The sequence below is a fragment of the Erpetoichthys calabaricus genome, chromosome 1 (assembly GCF_900747795.2).
Source record: "Erpetoichthys calabaricus chromosome 1, fErpCal1.3, whole genome shotgun sequence".
NCBI classification, from domain to species: Eukaryota; Metazoa; Chordata; class Cladistia; order Polypteriformes; family Polypteridae; genus Erpetoichthys; species Erpetoichthys calabaricus.
In genome coordinates, this window is record NC_041394.2 from 74,955,753 (window position 1) to 74,972,934 (window position 17,182).

Sequence of the window (17,182 nt, forward strand, 5' to 3'; positions counted from 1 at the left end):
AAGACAGATGTTCCCAAGAATAACTGACGCCAAGATCAAAGAGGGCATTTTTGTTGGCCCCCAGATCAGACATGTTATGAGTGACAAGCGGTTTGAAGATCTGTTAGTTGGGCCAGAAAAAATTGCTTGGAAAGCCTTCAAAGACGTTGTTGACAATTTTCTGGGCAATTACAGAGCCCCAAACTACATTCAGCTGGAAGACAAACTTCTTAAAGCATACAAGACAATGAAGTGCAACATGTCACTCAAGATTAATTTCCTCCACTCACACTTGGACTTCTTCCCTGCAAATCTCAGTGCTGTCAGTGACGAACACGGTGAAAGGTTTCACCAGGACATTGCTATGATGGAGAAACGATACCAGGGCAACTGGAATCCGTCAATGCTTGCTGACTACTGTTGGACACTGCAACGTGATGCACCAGACATTGAATACAAAAGAAAATCAGGAACAAAACACTTTTAATTCTGTTGAATTTAATAGCTTATGCGAAACATAAATGCGACTAAATACATTATTGTCAGTAAACATATAAATGTCTATTTCTCAGAGTTCCTATGTGATGCAGTAAAACCAAAACTATATTTGTGTATACCCAGTAGGTACCTGTCTTTTCAAAAAAATTGTTGTGCAGCGTAATAAGCCAATAAGATGCATAATGTTTAAAAATTCAGAGAGAGGTACTCTATGCTTTGTTATCCTCAATTCTAGCAAAAAGGATTTTATATTTTGGGCTCGAAGAGACCATCATTCACTTCCTAGCCTATTAAGAAAAGTTGCCAGTACTCCCAATGCCCAATCTGCATTTATGAAAGTTTAATTTCTTAAAAATGCATTTTGCAGATTAACAACATTATTTTTGTTGAAATATTTCTGAATTTTCATTTTATATAATTGGTTATCGAAAGCAAACTCTATTTTTCCACACACATTGTAGTGCTCCATTAGACTTTAGCTATAAGTGGTCCTATAAATTTTGCATACAGTGATAGTGTTTTTCTAGCTTTAGCTTAATTTATGGTGTTTTTTACAATGCATAACTCCAGATGGATGATTTTATTTTTACTAAATGGTCACCAACACAAATTAAAACAAAAAGCATCAGATGAGACACAGCATGACACCTATTCACTATAATTTTATTTTCTTCTGAAAATCAGACCTTCTGTATATTGTCAATTATGCTAGAGTTGTTGTTTGTATTTGTGGAAGGCTGTACTTAACCTATAGTATATGTGGGACGACATCAGCCACAAGACATAATTGAACAAATTACAACAGAAGACCACTGATTGATGTTAATTGTACCTGCGAGTTCCTAACAACTAATTTGTGTGCAAATACTACACAATTAAATTCCAGGCACATACAGTAAAACTTCTACGGGTCTACTAAGACAGCAAATACAAATAGAAAATGTCAGTAGATAACGACATTGACTTGATTTGAAATATCAGCTACAAATTGCATACGTTATTGTCAAAAATGAGGTACAGATGAATGTGTTTATTATCATTGAAATGGGAATTTAAATCAACAGCAAACTTAAAGCAGACTAAAGACCATATATTTACAGATAGATAAGTAAGAGGGTATATTAAAAATAAATAGATATAGCTCAAGGGAAAATTGCAGTGTTATAGAAGCTGATACACAAAAAAAATACACAGAATGCACTCAGGATCTCAAAGTATAGGGCAGAATGGAGGAACAGTGGGTAACACTGCAACCTCACAGATCCAGCTTCCTGGGTTTGAATCCCAATCTTGGTTGTCATGTGAAGTTTGTAAGTTTTCCACAAGTCTGTGTGGGCTTTCCATCCATATCCCCAAAGATGTGGGTGGTGTGGTAAGACTAACGTAAGAATTCAAACTGGCCCAGTGTGCTTGTGAGTGACCCTGCAATAAGTGGGTGCTCTGTCCATGGCTGTTGGAGCTAAATGTTGTTAGGACACACCCTGGCCCCACATAACCCTGAATTTGAGTTTTAGAATGTATGTAATTTTAATTTGTAGCCTGTCCCATTAGTTTCTAACCTCTTAATGGTTATTCTCCAGTACTAATATTCACACCTTTGAGTTGTGCATCTCCAGTTACTCTTAACTGACAGTAGAGAAAAGCCAAGCAAAATGACACCTTTTATTGGCTAACTAAAAAGATTTCAATATGCAAGCTTTCGAGGCAACTCAGGCCCCTTCTTCTTCTTCATCTTGCCTGAAGAAGGGGCCTGAGTTTCCTCGAAAGCTTGCATATTGAAATCTTTTTAGTTAGCCAATAAAAGGTGTCATTTTGCTTGGCTTTTCTCTACATTCATAATGGCTAACACGGTACAACACCCTAGTACTACTCTTAACTTATAGTAAACTCTAAAGTACAGTTATAGATAACCTGAACTGGAAAACACCTACATGAACATGGGAGAATGTACACATTTGCACACTTTTTTCAAACATAGTGACTATGCTGGGATTTGAACAAAGGCCCTGAGGCTCTGAATCAGTACAGTTAAATCCTGAAATAAATTAATTAGTGCATTTTATGTTTTGATCAAATCATTTTTAGTGTACCAAAATGCCTTTTTAGAGTTTTAAGATCCATAGGCCAGGGATATTAGAGTCATCCTTGTCCGCACGTTGATGTGCAAAAATAACATGATATTTATTATTTGCAACATAAAACTACTGCTAGGGCACTGTGGCGCAGTGAGTAGCGCTGCTGCCTCGCAGTTAGGAGACCTGGGTTCACTACCCAGGTCCTCCCTGCGTGGAGTTTGCATGTTCTCCCCGTGTCTGCGTGGGTTTCCTCCGGGCGCTCTGGTTTTGTCCCACAGTCCAAAGACATGCAGGTTAGCTGGATTGGCAATTCTAAATTGGCCCTAGTGTGTGCTTGGTGTGTTTGTGTGTGTCCTGCGGTGGGTTGGCACCCTGCCTGGGATTGGTTCCTGTCTTGTGCCCTGTGTTGGCTGGGATTGGCTCCAGCAGACCCCTGTGTTCGGATTCAGTGGGTTGGAAAATGGATGGATGGAAAACTAATGCTATTTTAAAGATAGATATGATAAACCCAAGGATAAACAGAAAATCAGCAAAGTAAATGAAATATCATATGTAGTTCCTAAGCAATAAGATTCTTAAAATGATATGGGTTCTTGACATTTGTTTCATTAGATTTTTTATTCTTAACAGAATTAACTAATCATCGCAAGAATAGCTTGGGTCTCACGTTCATCAGTTTCATTTGTTGCAGACTGTTTCATCCATAAATAATTAGGCAGTATTTAAATTTCTCTTTTAACCCTTTACCAAGTGTATCCAGGCAGAGCTTTTTGGCTCAAGGATGCTTTGAGTAGAAAAAATCTGCTTATTTAATAGCAATGCTAGGTGGATAAAGAGAGGATTACAGAAATAATTCAGCATAAGGATTCATCCATTCCTGCACTAATTCAATAAATTCAATACATTTCTGCACCTTTACAGTCAAAGCTGACAAAAATAGACATGATTGTAAAGTACATGATATAAGCATCAGCATTATCATTTTCTTTAATACTGCAGCAGCAGCCTTTGTGTTCTTCAGTTCATGCCGTGATGTTTTGACTACATTTAGCCGCTGTTTGGCCCTTTTGGGAGAACTTGTATTTTAGAGATATTTTTTCCTGGAAAGTATTATTGTTCAGACAATTTAATTTTTTTGAGCCAATTTTTTTTCAACAAAACCTTTTAAAAGAATTTAATCTTGATTCATGGGGTGGTCATCTGCTGAAATATAAACATTCACAGAAGGTTCTGTTGATCCAAGGTATTCAAGAAATGAATGTTCATAAGTAGTGATGAGTGAAATAGAAGGGATTTGTTTAACATATAGTTTTGCAAAATTGATCCTAAATTCATGTTGCATGGGAACCTCACTAAAATGAGTATTACAAAATTGTAATTTAAAGTAAGGAATATTTCTCCCTATGGGTTATTCCATAGTGAAAAAAGCTGTCTTCTTCCAATGCTGCTGCCACTGCCCCAGCCTCCCACAGCTCCTTCCATGCGGCTCACAGCCTTTCTGCAACATATTCACGTCACCAATTCTAACTCACACCGCTCATTTTGGTTCAGAGGTAACACCATCCGGTACTCACTTTCCCCAACTCCATAAACTGATCCAAGGCAGGATCCTTCCAGTGATTTGTTTGTAGCCAAGCACACCAGGACAGTGGATTTTAGCAGTGGTAAAATTCTCCTAAAGTGCTTGCAGATACATGCAGCTGTCCACACTCTGCACCAAAATTATTACCCCATGCTTTTGCACATGGAGAGAAAGGTTACAGATGAGCTGAAAATATATGTGATAATGGCATGAACTTTGGCTGTTTGTGAAACACCATTTTATAAAGTGTAACTCTTAGTTTCAATGCAAATTTAGTTTCACACAAATTGTTTAACTCTCCTCTGCTCATCAGAGTTGTTTGGATCTTCTCTTGCTCCAGTCCTCTGGCTTTGTGGGGTTTCTATCTGTGACCTTCCAATTCTTTTTCTTATACAGATCTTGCTCTTACTTGACTTTTGCTGACTGTGGCTTTTACTACTGAATACTCTGTTTTCAGTGTTTTTAAAGTGTGTAGGTGAGCGTGTGTTTATGTATGTGTGCGCCCATCCATGGTTTTGCCCTGGTTGTGAACATATGCTTTGTATTAATTTCTAAAATTACCAACTTGTTTGACACTCTGGCATACTGAAACATATAGGATTAAAATGGGCAGAAACTGATGTGCACTATATGTCCTTGTTTTGACCATCAGTCTCTTTAAATGATCTAACTTGCCTAGACTGTCAACGTTGCCATCTGCTGCTTGGTAGTTAATAGGATAGTAATGTGAAATAATATTTAGAGACCATCTATGATATTCCTTACTGCCTTAAATTAAACACATTTTATTTTTATTATAGAAAGGAACATGAGAGAATCGGACAAAATAATATATACTGCTCAAAAAAATTAAAGGAACACTTTTAAATCAGAGTATAGCATCAAGTCAATGAAACTTCTGGGCTATTTATCTGGTCAGTTAAATAGCAGAGGGGGTTGTTAATCAGTTTCAGCTGCTTTGGTGTTAATGAAATTAACAACAGGTGCACCAGAGGGGCAGCAATGAGACGACTCCCAAAACAGGAATGGTTTAACAGATGGAGGCCACTGACATTTTTCCCTCCTCATCTTTTCTGACTGTTTTTTCACTAGTTTTGCATTTGGCTACAGTCAGTGTCACTACTGATAACATGAGGCAATACCTGGACCCTGCAGAGGTTGCATAGGTAGTCCAGCTTCTCCAGGATGACACATCAATACGTGCCAATACGTGAAGGTTTGCTATGTCTCTCAGCACAGTCTCAAGGGCATGGAGGAGATTCTAGGAGACAAGCAGTTACTCTAGGAGAGCTGGACAGGGCCATAGAAGGTCCTTAACCCATCGGCAGGACCGGTATTTGCTCCTTTGGGCAAGGAGGAACAGGAAGAGCCCTGCCAGAGCCCTATAAAATGACCTCCAGCAAGCCACTGGTGTGAATGTCCCTGACCAAACAATCAGAAACAAAATTCATGAGGGTGACCTGAGGGCCCAATGTCCTCTAGTGGGCCATGTTCTCACTGCCCGGGACCGTGGAGCTCGATTGGTATTTGCTACAGAATACCAGAATTGGCAGGTCCACCACTGGCGCCCTGTGCTTTTCACAGATGAGAGCAGGTTCACCCTGAGCACATGTGACAGACATGAAAGGGTCTGGAGAAGATGTGAAGAATGTTGTGCTGCCTGTAACATCGTTCGGCATGATCAGTTTGGTGGTGGGTCAGTGATAGTCTGGGGAGGCATATCCATGGAGGGATGCACAGACCTCTACAGACTAGACAATAGCACCTTGACTGCCATTAGGTATCTCGATGAAATCCTTGGACTAATTGTTGGACCCTATGCTGGTGCAGTAGGTCCTGATGCACGATAATGTGGCGAGAGTATGCAGGCAGTTCCGGGAGGATGAAGGAATTGATACCATTAACTGTCCCCCACACTTGCCTGACCTAAATCCAATAGAACACCTCTGGACATTATGTTTCGGTCCATCCGATGCTACCAGGTTGCACCTCAGATTGTCCAGGAGCTCAGTGATGCCCTGGTCCAGATATGGGAGGAGATCCCCTAGGACACCATACGTCGTCTCATTAGGAGCATGCCCCCCCAACGTTGTCAGGCATGCATACAAGCACGTGGGGGCCACACAAACTACTGAGTTTGAGTTGCTGCAATGAAATTTCGGCAAAATGGACTAGCCTGCCGCATCATGTTTTCACTTTGATATTTGGGGTGTCTTTGAATTTAGCACTTTGTAGGTTGATAATTTTCATTTCCATCAAACGATGAGGCATCCTTTCATTCCTAACACATAACCCAGTGCATATCAGTATAGATATCCAGCAGGATTTTTTCCAATTGAGATCTGATATGTTTTCAAAGTGTTCCTTTAAATTTTTTGAGCAGTTTATATACCAATCAAAAGAGTTGTAACAAATTGTTCATATCAAAACCTGTGGTAAGCTCACAAGTGCAGTGTACATTAGTTTATACAGCTGATGGAAATTGCTCGTGCTGTGAGCAATCCTCTGAACTGTAACCCCACCAATTAACTGGGTAGTCCACTCTGGAACTCTATTTTCTAACATGCAATATTGCAATTGTCTATTTTCAAACCAGCTACGGTAATTCGGGGTTGATTCTATCAGGTAAAAGGCACACAACATCTGTGGATGGAGTGCAGGGAACACTGAACAACCACACTCATTTATATTGAGTCAGTTCGGTGCTGCCAGTTAACGTGATACAAACTGCTGCAGAATGTGAGAGTCAAATTACAGGAAAATATCACAGTGAAGCCTTCTGGAACTGTGAGCCATCAGCTCTACCATGCATTATTTGGTTTTATGATGCAACATTAGGAAACTACCAAATGTCTATGCTACCAGGAGATGCTGTATTTCTGATGAAACAGATCAGTGTGTTGAAGATCAATGCTTGGAGATCAGGGCAATTTGGGCTTACAGTTATTAAGTAGAGTAATAAGAGAGTATAAAGTTAAGACATTATAACCATGTGCAAACAATAATTACACCCATTTCTTTAATGTCTATGTGAAAAATGGTTTACCAGCCTAGTATCACACATTGCCTTTTATTGTAGATTTGTGTTGGATTAATTTTGCATATGAGCTGATGTCATGTGAGGAAAATCATAAAATCAGTTTCCTTGTCTGCATTGTTGTACTCCATACCCTATATATCATACTGATCATATCAAAAGGAATACTTGCTGGCTTTTCAGAGATTTACTGTATGCATACAGATCCTACTGTTCAGTCTTCTTCTTGGGTTTTCAGATTTTTAAATTACCCAACCGTTTAATTAGATTAAGAGTCTTTCTGTTTCAATCAGCCTTTCAGTCTTTAATCTACAGTGTGTTTTTCACAGTGAGCATTTTTTTTAAATCTGCTCATTCATCTATTATGAAACCTACTTAAACCGGTTTATGGTCAATGTGGCTGGAGCATTTCCAGTAGCATCAGGCAGAAGGTAAAGAGCAGTCCTACATGGGACATCAGTTCATCATACACACACCCACACTTGGAATAATTTCATTGTTTCGAATTAACCAAATATGTATTACTTTGGAAAGCAGGAGGGTGAAGTCCATGCAGAAAAACCTATGGAAACACAGGGAGAACATGCAAAGGCCACCCAGAGTGTATCTGGGGCTATGAGGCATTAACACTATTCTGACCACTCTCCAAAAGGTATTTCACAAAACCATAATATAAAAAAAAATAAATAAATAAAATAAACATAAAAATCAATAAACATACTTGGAATGGAGTAAATATATGCACCATACTAAATCTAGTGTAATGATAATGTCCATTATGTTTGCAAAGACAACACAATGCCTGGAAACGTAGTGTCATTGGTTATGACTGAAAAGCAGTGAAGCTAACATGGATTTGGTTAATCTGTTAGGAAAAAATGTAAAACTTTGTATGTAGCTTCTCAAAACGCTTGAGTTGTGAACCGAAGCATTTAAAGATTTACGTGGTTGCAGTTAGTTTGTATTTTGCATATTAATTGATAAATGAAAACCTACAAACAGTAAATGATGACTAATAACTGTGTCTCTTCCTAATCACCAATTATATTAGTTCAGTTTTAAATTTTCCTTTGACACAACCCAAAAAATCTGTGCACTTGTAGATGCTACAAAGGTTGATGCAGATAAGGTAACTAATATTGTGAAGGGTTCCTGATGCTTGTGACAAAATTATAATTCATACCCATGTACAGCAGCTTGAGCATCCCAGTGTTTGTTGGCCTTTCACATACAGAGACAACGGCTGATTAGAAACCGTAGCCCTGGAGGCAGCAGTGGCAGTGGTGGCGGTACTGACACCCCAGTGAAAGCAAGCATGGCTGATACATGGCCGTTGGAAAATGGTGGACCAATGGAAAATGAGAGGCAGCTTTTAGAGGAACAGAGAGGGCAAAGAGAAGAGCAAGAAGAGAATGAAGATGAGGAGAGACGAAGAGGGAGCACAGCAGCAGTAGAAGAGGAGGAGGAGGAAAGTTCGCCCTTTTTACCATTTCAGATGCCAGGTAACTCTAGCCATTTCCTTTAAAAAAAAAATCATTTATGTTACTTTCTACTTTTTAAACGGTAAACTTCCTCAAAGCCTTTTATCACATTCCTAAAGAGATGTATGTATTATTTGACTATATAGTGTAGTAAACAAGTAAACGCATAGGATTGTTTCTATAAAATGTACTTGCCAGAGTAAGCAGAAATAAAATAAAATGGTGCCATATATAGTCTATTTTATTTTTCTATACTGATATTTCTGAATTGTGCAGTAGAGATACTACCAGCCTTACGCCTAACAAAAAAGAACTGACAAAGATATTCTAATTGGCACATGTAAGATAAAGTTTTGGGTCTGACCTATTCTCAAGGTGGTGAATCTTCAAAGTTTTATTTCCTCTAAGCATGCACATGTAGTTTCCACCTTTATGTGTACAACTGGCTTTTTGAACAATAAGACTCTTAAGAACAGGAGTGAGAACTCCCAGGAACACCATCAGGCAGTATTGTCAATACTACAGTACTATATTTGGCTGACAATGTGATAATATTGCAAAATTGTAAATTTTCTGTATAATGAGTATTGTGATTTTATTCTCCTACTAGGGGGTTCGCCCCCTGCTCACTTCGCTCGCCAAATCCCCAACCGTCCTGTGCTATGTGCCAGCCACTTCACATCTCTGCCACTCGCGTTGTGAAGAGGGGGGCTGAACACACCACAAGGAGACGCGGTCGCTCCTCTGAAACCCCCTCTTAAATGGTGATATAATGGGAAACAAATACAGTTTTTTTTTATCTCTTCTTTGCTCGATCAGCTGCTGGCTTGCTGGTGCTGGCTTGCTGCCATGCCATGCAGTTCCATGCCGTGCGATCTGCATCTCGCACGGTATATCGAACATTTAAAAGCCTGTGCAGCAGCTGTCCTACTCTTTGTCTTTTATTTCCGACCCCGGGCGTGGTTAAATCTCTTGGCACAAAGTCTTCTCTCGCGGGATGTGAGTTCTTGATATTTTTTAGTTTATAATTTAAAAACAGAATAAGAATCTGAAATTCTAACAACATCACATTAAAGTTTAATAAATTCTGAAAAGAATGATGCCAAGCATATATATGTAGGTTTTAAAATAAGCCTGATTTAAAGCGTGACAAAAAACATGGCATAAAAACGTCACATAAAATCATTGCACAAAATTGTTGCACTTTTAGGCTTACAATTTTATATATAGAGAGTAGATATATGGCAATTTATTATTTCCTATCTTATTTTACTAAAAAAAATTAAAAACCCCAATTAATTGGCATAATTGCTTATTGGGAAAAATGTGTCAATCTGTTAGAACCAGTAAGAACAACCTCTAAGACAGTTAACTCATCCCATTTAAACATTTTTTTAATTGTGTAAATGGACTTAAAGTATCTGAGCAGTCTCCGCTTTAAACTGAGAATCTGACATTACAGTATTAAACATGCACATCTGCCCATAGTGTCTCTCGGGGCTGGTGCATTAAATAATTCCTAAGGCCAGGTACATTTTTGTCTCTGCCCCCCACCCCATATCTTCACTTAAACAACATACAATATGTGTTGCAATGCAGGGATAATAAATATCCCACAATACAGTACATCCTTGGAACAATGGACAACATTATAATTAACTAATATTATTCTTGGAGAAATTATGAAACAAAAATGAAAAGGGTTAGCTTAATATCAATAAAACACACAAAACAGGCATTAAAACAGTACTACTGATAATACTACTAATAATCCAAATTGTTCATCAATTACTCAGAATATGGAACCAATGCAGGAAACACTTTAAGGCAGAGAAGTTTTTATCTGTTGCACTTCTACATGATGATCACCTTTTCCTACCCTCTCAGACCTACACAGTATTTAGTTTGGAAAACATCCAGGATTAAAATTCTTACAGAACTGTACATAGATAATGACTTTGCATCTTATGAACAATTACGCTTCAAATATAACTTCCCATCAACACAACTTTTCCACTATTTGGAAGAATCCCAGCTTTCCTGTTTTAAGTCAGAAGGTAACTGATGTTCTATACTATTTGAAACTGGAAAAAATCAAATTCTCACTTAGAGGATCTGTTCACAACCTTTTTTAAAAATATGGCAAGATCTAATAAAAAAAATAGAATAAGCATTTATATTGGGGAAAAGGAAATCCCCTTCTTTGTCATTTATAAAGTTTTGCAGAAGCTTTTCACTTGGCTTTCCTCTCTTTCTGTCAGATGGGGGGGTTAAATTCTGTTTTTTTAAATTTGACCTTATTGTTTGTAATTTTCTTTGTTGTGTATGTCAGACATGATCATATGATTTTTTTTTCCTTCAAATAAAATAAAGAAGCACTAATATATAAATTCTTCACCACTTCCATTTGACCCAAATATATTGCAACAAACACTGAGATGGAGAGACTGAGATACAAACCAAATGGAAGTTAAACTCAATAACGGGCACGATTATTCCACGACAAATAATTTACAGCAGTGTTTTAGCAGAATCAAACTTGCAAATGCCCTGTAAAAACAACAGTCGCTTCTCTAGGCAGGTTCTTCCACTCTGGTAGTGTTCCCGATGCCGTATGTCGTGTGCCTTTTCCAGTTACCCCTGTTATCATCTGCAAGGCCATATTTATAATGCCATGGGAGGCTCCACCTGCCTTCACCTGACTTCTCGGATTTCAAAGGTATAACAAGAAAGTTGGAGGGGTTCCTGGAACACGGAGCTCAGCACACCTGTGCACTCTGGCTTCACGCTGGTAAGTATAATCCAGGCTTTATGGCCATTGCGCCTGTGACTGACTCCTTAAAAACATTCCAGAATTTAAGAAAATTCTGCAGAATGATAATCAGTGTACAGTACACACAATGCAATACATGAAATATGAAGAAAGTGAGTGTCAGTATCAGTAAATGACATTTAGCTTCAAAATATGCATGTGCCATTTTGATGCTGGACACTTGAAATGTGATAAAAAGGCTGCAGATTGCAGTTTTTCAGGTATTTTAAATATTTAAAGTGAAAATATTTCTGCAATTTCTAAAAGCACTGTGTAAATTAGGCACTTGATTTGTATGTAACTCTTACAGTTCACAGTTAACTTTCTTTTTTTTTTTTGCAATAATTTTGCATGAAAATGCTACCCTGACCAAAGTGCAGCCTGAGGCAATCACCATCCTCTCACCTCACGCCGTCATCCTGTCACCCCACACCACGACTCACTCTGGTCTTACCTTTGCATTAGTTGAGGCCTTGTGAAGTTAGCTGTTACATTTGTAATCTTGCTAGTCCACTTGCTTTTCATTTGGCAGGGCCTGCAAATGGCATGTTTAACATCAGACACTTTATTTCCTCTAACACTGTGGAAAACAAATTAACTGCATCAGGCTGAACTGCTGATCTTTGAGCTTTACAGAGCTGCAGGCTCAGTGAGGCTTTTTAATGTCACTACATTAGCAACACCGGAGCTCTTTTTGACAGATCGTTGACAGATCTCTTGTCGCTTTTGACAAATCTTTTTGTGTTGACAGTCTGCATTGGTGTGATCTCGTTTTAAAGTTATGTGTAAAGTTACATGTGCTCACCGGGTTTTGGGACCGGATTGTTACAAATACAATTGTTAAACCAATCATGGACTTTAACTGCAGTGACATCCTTTTTTACCCATAAGCCTCAGGCTTAATTGTGTTACCTGATTTGGGTAACTTTGGGTAACTTTTTTTTTAACTTTTTTAGCTCTTCTGTTCTACTTTGTAAGAATGATTTATTCAGTGCTACTTCTTAAAGTTATTTTTTTTAATACTTGGGCCTAGAGTTACTGTAATCTGTAAGCTTATTAGTGCTAAACTTTCCTTTGTTCGTAAGTTATTTATTTGGCTATTTGTCTTTTTAGGTAAAAAAAAACCCTGATCCCCAAAAATTATTAAATAACATAAGTTGTTGAATTCCTTTTTATATTAATTAATTTGTAGTTTGATTCTCTTCACTCAGGTGGCACTCCACGTATAGGTCATCCACTCCCTACATTCTTAGGATGCAAATATGGATCTGCGCCCTGAATGTGTGCAGTCACTCCAGCCATCAATCCATCTTCTACCCATATTATCCATTTCAGTAAATACTATGACATGTTGTTAGAATTACCTTGTCCGTTTCAAAGTGTTGGAGGTCCGTAGCCTGTCCCTGCATAGGCAGAAATCAGTCCATAAAGGATGCACTCATTCGTACTCCATCACTCATATTTACACAGACCCAGTTTGGAATCTCCTAGTAAGTTAATTTGTACATACTTAGCAATATACGAGGAAAACCCACACAAAAAAGGGAAGTGCATGGAGACTCCTGTGTGAAGTAAATAGATTTTGAAAATACTGGCTGGAAAAAAATGTAACTGTTCATAGGAAATGATGGATGGTGAAATAGCAAGTAAGTTGCTTTTAGATATATAGATATCATTGATATTAAAAAAACAAACCTAATTTAAAATGTACTTGCAGTATTCTTAATTTAATATTACAGTACAAAATGTCTTCAGTCTCTGTAGTGTTATGTTTTTTTTTGATCGGAGGCATTTAAAAGTACCATTAAAAGCTATAATTCTTAGTGCTGCACTAGCACTGTATGCATTTATAGACATGTAACCCTTTTTGAATTTGTAATATCTAATCCATTTACTGAAATGTTTTTTATCCAGAGCGAAAAATCTGCATTGTCAAAGCACCACCTGAGTGCTTTGACAGTAAAGTCTTCTTTGCTACTTGACTAAACAAACTCACACATTAATGTACATTGTGCATAAGCCAGACATGAAAATGCAACTGTTTTATGTGCAGCCATAAAATAAAAGCAAAATTACTGTACTAGAAAGCTCTCAGGACATAACTTAAACTAAAGGAGTTGCTAAAAGTGTAGGCTGTGACCTCTAGGTGTGCACCAAAGTAACATTTTAAAGTGTATTTGCACAGATCAAAATGAGAAATCAATATTTTTTAAACACAGAGGTGCTTCAAGAAACAATGAAGTACTACATATTAAATGTGCACATTTTTCAAAATTAAAGGACTGTTAGTATTATAAAATACTAGAGCAAGCACCTGTGTTATTAACTGGATAGCTTTCAATAGAATAAAGTACTGTAATTTATCAGATAGTGGAAATACTTGCTTAGTTAAAAAAAAAAATCTCAACATTTTCACAAATATTACCTAAGTGGGCTATAATGTAATATATACTTTTAAAAAAATTGAAAAGTTTCACTGCAAATTGTGGTGAATTCCATATTTAAAACCTCTGGTGTAGATAAAGTGTTGATTAAGAGGCCCAAGTTGTATGGAATCATATGTTATAATAACATGACAAATCTTACTATCCAGTTTCAGAATGCATATAAAGACCACTCCCCTTTCTGTACAAACCACTGTAGTTTCAGCCAATCCGTGCTTTCCAAACATGGAGCATGACAGTGTGAGGTTTCACTATTTGCAGTGTTGGCTGAATGTTTAATTTACATTTACTAAGTGATTTATTTCTCACTAATCATTGTACTCCAGCGCTTGCCTGTTATTCTCAATGTGGACACCAAGGGTGTTACAGCTCCGCAAACACCCACATAAGCAGGCTCGGACACAAGTTAAAAGAGTAAAGAGTCTTTATTTGTGGGAAACTCTTGCCTTTAAGTGTTTCCTACCACAGCCACAAGTATAAGTAATGCATAAGCAAAATTATAATTCTTCTCTTCTTTCTCTCTCTGCCACTGCCTCCTTCACTCCTCCACACAAGCTTCATCCTCATTGATGTGAGGCAGGCAGCTTCTTTTATCTAATCCCTGGGAGTGGTTCTGGTGATATTTTGCCACAGCTCCGAAGCACTTCCGGGTGAGGTTGGAGCCGTATGGAGTAGGGACTCCCAAATCCCTCGGCTCCCCATGGCAGGCCCCCATGAGACCCACCAAGACTGTCACCCAGGACTAAAATACCTGGCATGCCTTGTGGGCACCCATGCAGGGATTTGAGCCTGGGCTTGCTGCCATCTAATATCCTGGGGGAGAGAAAGCCCCATGTAAGCTGTCTCCCCCTGTCCTTCCACCTCGAGGGCGTCCTGGTCAGGTAAGGACACCGGCTGTCCCTTACAGTGTGTTTGTGCCCTGTTAGAAGCAGTTTTGACTTTAAAGAGGCACTGTTTAGGTCTTGATTTATTCTTGACAGTACATATATTCTGCACTAAAATTCATACACTGTATAATAATCAGCTTACACTGTATACTGAAACGCATATGCTATACATTAATAAACATATATTTAGCAATGCCTTATCCACTATGGGTGCAAGGGTGTTGCCCCACCTGTTTTTAGCAGCACAAAATAAGGATCATAAACTTACTTGAAAGTGAGTACTTATGTTTTGTCAATTTAATATATTTTTATTGTTTTAAATTGTGTTTAATAATTAGTTAGAAATGTATTGCTTTTTTAAAAAAGAATGCAGTCAGAAGGTGTACTAGATTATCTGTACTGCTGAAGGGTTTTCTAACAGCACCCTGTGCTGAAAGTTTCCACATTGCCAGATTAGACTTGGCAACACAGCACAGAAAAGTGCTAGGTTAGGGCATTGAAGAGAATGCCCTTGTCAAATTGAGTGGGTACACAAACTGGACACATGACATAAAACCTCAACATCAACTTTAGAAGAGGACGCCTGCTGTAAAGTTAAACGTTAATCATTTAGAACCAGATAAAGCAAATATTCTCATAAAGCAGCAATTGGGTGACTTTGGCAAAAAAATTTTTGAAGAAATTCTGTCGAAATAAGCACAAGCCTGTCATTGTGATAAACCTGTGACAGAGCTACTGAGAAGACTTAAATTCCCAGCAGCCATGAAGTTTGTCATTGGGGTCACACAGAAAGAAATGCACTGTTTAAAGTGAGTTAGTGTTCAACATGTGGTGAGGAGAACAGCAGAGCTTTATCGGTCTTTCACTCAACATCTCAGTGCGAGTATGTCACAGAAAGTGGGTGCTCTGCTTGTTGCTTACTCAATACAAGTGGTATGGCTTTTGCTTACATAATGTGTATCCATGTACTGTATTTTGTGATTAATCTACATAAGATATGCATAGCCTAAAAAAAACAATTCTCCATAGCTGATTTATTGAATATGCCAAAATACCAATATAAAATTTTACTGTTCATACGACATTAAGCATTAATGGGAACTCCTAATTACCATGGGATATTTTGTAGTTCGATTCTCTTCACTCAGGTGGCACTCCACATATAGGTCATCCACTCCTTACATTGTATTAATGGGATGATTAACTATACCAATGCCTTTGTGGGGAAACCATATTTACATTTACTTATTTGGGTGACACCTTTATCCAAGGTAATGTTTACGATACAACGTTTATGATACAATTGATTCCATTTCTTCTCCTTTTCCAATTGGAGCACAAGCAGGTCAAGTGACTTGCTCATGGCCACACAGTGTCAGTAGGGGGACTTGAACCCACAACCGCACAGTCCAAAGCCTTAACCACTACACCGCACCATGCTGCTGCGAATCTGTAAACACAAACACTGTATATACAAAATAAGCCTTAGGAAAAAATATTAATTTCTCATAATTATAAAATCAGGAATATTGTGCTATGAAAGGGAAGTCCAGAAGAAATGTCCAAAAACAAAGCCAGGATGTTTAAACATGGCAAATAGTTCTAATCAAAGCAAAATTCACAACTCAGAATTAGAAAAAAACCAAGAAATTCAATTCCTAAATTAACTAGTTAGCGTTTCACTAACTGCAATAAATCTGATTGTTTTTGAGTCTTTAATCCAAAGATTAGACACAAGGCAATGCCATTTTTATAGTGACAATACAATTATGTCACAGATCATTGGTCACAAGGACCACATGATTAGTAATTAAGTTTGTTATGGCTGCCCTGAAGACAACCAGCTTAGAAAATGGCAATGCTGGTTAGGAAAATACTTAACTTGGAATGTCATCGTGTGACCTTGTTTAAGATGCTGAAACAATATACTTGGTATCCTAGCTTTGGAATTAATGGCTGCATACTTCGTGTTTTTCTTCTAAAAACAAGTCTTTGGATAGTACTCATTTGTTAGTAATCTGCAACCTTTGCTTTGAATATTTGACTAAGAATCATCTCCCTGTCTAAACAACTCTGGTTTTGTCTTCTCCTTTAAAACTCTCTGAACTTCCCAGTCAAGTTTCTTTCTCAAATAAATAATAAGTGTATCTTTATATACTACAATGTATTGTTTCCAATGAACATCTGTATTAGGTGGCCAGAGAGGTCTTGGATTTTCAGACTTTAACAGACGTGTCCACAAACAAATGCAAAAGCAAATGTATCAAACACGAGGTGCAAGCTCCCTGGAAATTCAGTTTTAAATATAGTGATATAGTTAAGCTATAACCATCCCTCCTCTGCAAATAAAGGAAAATAAAACACAATTAAAATAAGCATTTAGTCTA

General features: G+C 37.9%; 1 protein-coding gene across 1 annotated transcript in view; it reads left to right on the plus strand.

The window, feature by feature from the left end:
- Positions 1 to 17,182, plus strand: part of LOC114645752 (sodium/potassium/calcium exchanger 3-like) — a 406,374-nt gene that overhangs the window by 341,506 nt on the left and 47,686 nt on the right. The window contains exon 12 of the mRNA XM_051935338.1: positions 8,406 to 8,673. Within this exon, the coding sequence (XP_051791298.1) occupies positions 8,406 to 8,673 (268 nt within the window). The remainder of the gene's footprint in view (positions 1 to 8,405; positions 8,674 to 17,182) is intronic.